Raw genomic sequence first — 6,171 nt, forward strand, 5'->3', positions numbered from 1 at the left:
AGCTTTGAGAAAAGGGATCGGAGATCTTACCAGGGAAAACACTGTAGCAATCTGAACTAATTTTGTAACCATTGTCACTGTCACTCAAGAAATAACAAGTTGAAGTTCCTTGAACTAGTGCCGAGGATTGAATTGCTTACTCAAGTCCATATTTGTTTTACTTGTTCATTTTCTAAATCATCTTCAACTGTTGTTACACTCATTAAAGCCCAGTTCTTCTACCCACTCTCTACAAATTTATTATATTGGGCTTGCTGGGCTTGAATTCACTTATCCCTTAGAAACAGTGCTCAAACCCAGTCTCTCCAATTGGCACCGTCTGTGAGAAGAACTTGTGTGTTAGTGAGTGCAACAGTTAGACATGGTAGGATTAGGTCCACACCAAGCAGGTCCCCAACGAACAGAACCCGTAGGATCCTAACGATAGGGTAATTTTCCTGGCCCTGAAAATGAACAAAATCAGGAGAATGAAAGGAATTGAGAGGGGAGTGTGCATACCACCCAGACGAGCAAAAGCCACTCCCAAGTGGGCAGTCGCGTATCCCAGAGAAAAAAAAACAACCAAGCTATGCAGCAAAAGATAGATGACTTGAAAAAGAAACTGTGCCATGCACAACGGAAGCGGTCTCCTTCCAGTTCTGACATATCCTCTAATGATGAAGAGGACAGCAATTACAGGCAGAGATCAAGAACTCCTCTAAGCGAGACCTTCTCTTATGAAGACGAGCACCATCATAGACGAAAACACAAGGGCCCATCTAGTAGGGGCTTGGGTAATGATGCCATGAGTAAGGCTCTGGATCAGATCTCTAAGTCACCCTTCACGCGCAAGATAGAAGGAGCTAGGCTACCTCGGCGGTTCCATCAGCCTACGTTCATCGTTTATAATGGTTGAACGGACCCCGTAGAGCATGTGAGCCAGTTTAATCAAAGAATGGCCATCCACTCCCAGAACGAAACTTTGATGTGCAAGGTTTCCCGTCCAACCTAGGACCTGTAGCAATGAGGTGGTTTAACGACTTGAAGACGAACTCCATAGATTCCTATAAGCAGCTCACCCAAGCCTTTGGCTCTCGCTTCATTACGAACAGTAAGGTTCCTCGGCCTCTGAGTTTGTTGTTGTCATTATCCATGCATGAGGGAGAAACTCTACAAGCATACTCGGACAGATATTGGGAAATGTATAATGAGATGGACGGCAACTTTGATGACGTTTCCATTAGCACTTTTAAAAGCGGTCTCCCAACCGAGCATGGCTTGAGGAAATCCTTAACTAGCAAGCCTGTCACCAGTGTACGTCAACTTATGGACCGGATTGACAAATACAAAAGAGTGGAAGAGGACCAGCTGCAAGGGAAAGGAAAGGAGAAGGTCATCTCTCAAAAGAGAAGTGATTTCAAGTCGGACCGATACAACAATAACCATCCGATGAGAGATTTCGCGGGGCAATCAGGATCAACCAATACGCAGACGGTTAACGCCGTATTCAGAGAACCGATACATCAGGTTTTGGAGAAAATCAAGAATGAGTCATTCTTCAAGTGGCCGAATAAAATGGCTGGAGACTCCATGAAGCGCAATCAGAGTCTATATTGTCAGTACCACCAGGATCACAAACATACTACAGAAGACTGTAAGAACCTTTGGAACCACCTGGATCAGCTGGTTTGAAAAGGGAAACTGAGGCACCTTTTGCATCCTTCCAGTGGTCATCAAGGCCAAGCAAACTAGGAGCCCTGGAGAGACACATCCTTAAGACCTCCAATAGGCACAATAAATGTCATCCTTGCTGCTCCGGGAAGGATCGACTCCTATCCTTCTAAAGTAATGTCTGTGGCTCGGCTCTCCACTGAGGATAATGATCGGGAGTCCAAAAAGGCCAAGAAGGGAGCCTTACCTATGCTGGGATTCTCAGACGAAGATAAGATCGAAACCATTCAACCCCACGACGATGCTTTGATAGTTACACTCAGGATTGGGGGATTTGATGTGAAGAGAGTATTAGTAGATCAGGACAGTGCTGTGGAAGTAATGTACCCCGACTTGTACAGGGGGCTAAACTTAAAACCCGAAGACCTAACGGCGTACAATTCCCCTTTGGTAAGTTTCGAGGGGAAAACCGTTGCTTGAAGGGGCCAAATCAGACTGCCCATACAGACCGGTTCGGACGTGGTGGAGGTGGATTTCATTGTAGTTGACGCTTATTCATCCTACATAGCTATTGTGGCTAGACCTTGGCTTCATGCCCTAGGGGCTGTTTCTTCTACACTACACCAGAAGGTAAAATACCCGTCGAAGGGCCAGGTCAAAGAGATTGTGAGGAATCAAACCATGGCCAAATAGTACATGGTGGCTGCCATCTCACGCCAACCCAGTGCTGAGCTCTCGACCTCTACTGGAAAGGGTTTATAGCAATCAACCACCCCGGCATTGCCCGGTAATGAGTCAGCAGAAGAGGTAAAATGCGAAGATCTAGAAAAGGTAGCCGTTGGCACTGATTCGAAAAAGTTCTTTCAAGTTGGCTTAGAACTACCTCCCCAAGAGAAAGAAGAACTGATTGGGTTTCTTAGAGAAAACGTGGACGTGTTTGCGTGGGACGCCTACGAGGCCCCAGGGGTTGATCCGAGCTTTATCTGCCACCACCTAAACGTTAACCCATCCGTTACTCCCATGAACCAACCACCCCAGCGCCCGTCGAAAGAGCATGCCAACGCTGTTAGGGACGAAATGATGAAGCTCAAATAAGCAGGGGCTATCAAGGAAGTTTTTTACCTCGAGTGGTTGGCCAATACTGTAGTGGTAAAGAAGAAGAGTGGGAAGTGGCGAATTTGTATGGACTTCACAGACTTAAACAAGGCGTGTCCAAAAGACCCGTTCCCCATGCCTTGGATAGACTAGTTAGTGGATGCAATTGTAGGCCATCCTCGGATGAGCTTCTTGGATGCCTTTCAAGGCTATCATCAAATACCATTAGCCCTGGGTGATCAAGAAAAAACAGCATTCATGACTCCTATTGGAAATTACTACTACAAAGTGATGCCATTTGGTTTGAAGAATGCGGGGTTTACCTACCAAAGGATAATGACTAGAATGTTTGAGCCACAGTTGGGCAAGAGTATTGAAGTCTACATAAACGACATGGTGGTAAAAAGTAAAGTGGTGTCCGAGCACGTGGGAGACCTCGAAGTCATTTTTGACATCTTAAGAAAACACAAACTGCGTCTTAATGGTACTGGGTAATTTTTTTTTTGTATGGTATTTACTTTTAAGAAATCAAGTACTGGGTAAATTTTTTTTTTCAATTTTTTTTCTTTTGTAAGTTTTATATTATTAATTTGGTTATAAATATTTATGATAGTAATTACTTTTTAGATTGTGGACGGTGAAGTGATTTTTTTTTTTCTTTCTTGTGTGGTACTTTGCTTTCGAGAAATGAAGTACTGGGTAATTTTTTTTTTTTCACTTTTTTTTTCTTTTGTAAATTTTATATTATTAAGTGTATTATAAATATTTAAGATAGTAATTTGTATTTTGAGTATGGAATGTGAAGTGATTTATCTTTATCCTCTTTTTTCCTTTTTCTTTTTGTATGGTACTTTACTTTCCAAAAATCAAGTACTGGGTAAATTTTTTTTTTCACTTTTTTTTTTTTTTGTAAATTTTATATTATTAAGTGGATTATAAATATTTAAGATGGTAATTAGTATTTAGATTATGGATTGTGGAGTGGTTTTTCATTTTTCTTTTTTTTGTATGGTACTTTACTTTCAAGAAATCAAGTACTGGGTAATTTTTTTTTTTACTTTTTTTTTTTCATTTGTAAATTTTATATTATTAAGTGGATTATAAATATTTATGGTAGTAATTAGTGTTTAGAGTGTGGATTGTGGAATGGTTTATCTTTATAGTTTTTATCTTTTTCTTTTTTTATGGTCCTTTACTTTCAAGAAATCAAGTACTGGGTATTTTTTTTGTTAATTTTATATTATAAATGAATTAAAAATATTTAAGATAGTAATTAGTATTTAGTGTGTGGACTGTGGAGTGATTTATCTTTATCTTTTCTTTATCTTTTTCTTTCTGTATGGTACTTTACTTTCAAGAAATCAAGTATTTGGTAAAAAAAAAAATTACGCTTTTTTTTTCTTTTTTAAATTTTATATTATTAAGTGGATTATAAATATTTTAGTCTTTTTTTTTTATGTCTTGAGGGTATTTCAGTCATTTTTTTGGTTTTAAGGTCATTTTGGTCAAATTCTAAGTTTCAAGATCATATGGTCTTTTTTTTTTTGTTCTATGGGTTTTGGTCTTCTTTTTTTTTTTTTTTTTTAAGTTTCAAGGTCATTTGGTAAAGTTTTGTTTGTTCTAAGGGTATTTTGGTCATTTTCTTAGTTTCATGGTTATTTTGGTCATTTTTTAGGTTTATAGTAATTTTGGTAATTTTTTTTGAGTTTTAGGGTGATTCTATCATTTTTTAGGTTCTAAGGGCATTTCGGTTTTTTTTTTTTTTTTTTAATGTTTCTGGGTTATTATGGTAATTGGTGAGAAAAAAAAAAAGAAAAAAAAGGAACCATCAAATGTGACGAAAGTACCACGGAGTGTGAGAAATGTACGGCATAATGTGATGTTGGTACCGCCTAATGTGACAATGGAACCATCAAATGTGATAAAGAAATAAAGGGGGTACCAAATGTGACAAAAGTACAGTTACATGTGATATTGGTACTGCACAATGTGAGGACGACGCCATCAAATGTGAGAAAAAAAAAATTAAAGTACAACCAAATGTAAGATCATATGATGTTGCTACTGCCTAATGTGACAATAGAACTACTATTTGCGAGAAAAAAAAAAATTGAACCACCAAACCTGACAAAAGTAGTCACATGTGATTTTGGTACTGTACAATTTAAAGATGGTACCATCAAATGTTAAAAAAAATACGAGTACAACTGAATGTGGCAAAAGTACTATCATATGTGATGTTAGTTAATGTGATAATGGAACCATTAAATGTGAGAAAAAAATAAGGGAGTTATCGAATGTAACAAAAATACGATTACATATGATGTTGATACTGCCCAAATCACAATGTGACGATGAAACTATCAAATGTGAGTAAAAATTAAAGTACCACTGAATGTGAGAAAAATACGATCAAATAAGATATTAGTACTGCCCAATATGACAATGGAACCATCAAATGTAAGAAGAAAAATAAGGGAATCATCGAATGTGACAAAAGTACAGTCATATGTGATGTTGATACTGCACAATTTGAAGATGGTACTATCAAATGTGGGAAAAAAATACGAGTACAACTGAATGTGGCAAAAGTACGGTCAAATGTGATGTTAGTATTGCTTAATATGACAATAGAACCATCAAATGTGAGAAAAAATAAGGGAACTATCGAATGTGACAAAAGTATAGTCACATGTGATGTTGATACTGCCCAATGTGATAATGGAACTATCAAATGTGAGGAAAAAATTAAAGTACCACCGAATGTGAGAAAAGTATGATCAAATGTGATGTTAGTACTATCTAATGTGACAATGGAACCATCAAATGTGAGAAAAAATAAGGAAACCAACGAATGTAACAAAAATACAGTCACATGTGATGTCAGTACTACGCAATGTGAGGATAGTACCATTTAATGTGAGAAAAAAAAAAGTAACCACCAAATATGACAGAAATACAGTCACATGTAATGTTGGTACTACACAATTTGAGAATAGTATCATTAAATGTGAGAAAAAAAAAAAAAAAAAAAACCGCTGAATGTGACAAAAATACAGTGACGTATGATGTTAGTATTACACAATCAAATGTGATGTTTTGGTAACTTGGTATAGCAGATTGCCTACTAGTGGATACCGTACCCTAAAAAAAAAAGGCGTACGGTAGGATTACCCAAGAGAACCAAAATTCACAATTCTTGGTCTCCTCTTGCCATTCTCAAAAGCTTTCCTTTTAAATCTCCACACTTAAAAAAATTCTAGCCATTAGAAAATCTATCCAAAGCTAGAACAAATCTTCTAGTACAAATACTCACTTTTTTCTCTATATTTGAACAATCAAATCACCAAAATCTCCATTAGATTTTCTTCTTCATAGGAAAACATTGAGAAAATCTTTTGTTAGATTTTGTTATTGGATTTAACC

The 6,171-nt window shown here is 37.4% G+C and overlaps 1 protein-coding gene across 1 annotated transcript; it reads left to right on the forward strand.

Annotated features, from left to right (window-relative positions):
- Nucleotides 1-1,002: 1,002 nt before the first annotated feature.
- Nucleotides 1,003-1,671, forward strand: LOC126710195 (uncharacterized). Its single transcript, XM_050410578.1, has one exon. It carries the CDS (start codon nucleotides 1,003-1,005, stop codon nucleotides 1,669-1,671), a length of 669 nt encoding a protein of 222 aa, XP_050266535.1.
- The last annotated feature ends 4,500 nt before the right edge of the window (nucleotides 1,672-6,171 follow it).

Source organism: Quercus robur, chromosome 12, assembly GCF_932294415.1.
Source record: "Quercus robur chromosome 12, dhQueRobu3.1, whole genome shotgun sequence".
NCBI classification, from domain to species: domain Eukaryota; kingdom Viridiplantae; phylum Streptophyta; class Magnoliopsida; order Fagales; family Fagaceae; genus Quercus; species Quercus robur.

Excerpts from the sequence above, each read along its gene's own strand:
- LOC126710195 (XM_050410578.1), top strand. The coding sequence starts at position 1,003 with ATGAGGTGGTTTAACGACTTGAAGACGAACTCCATAGATTCCTATAAG.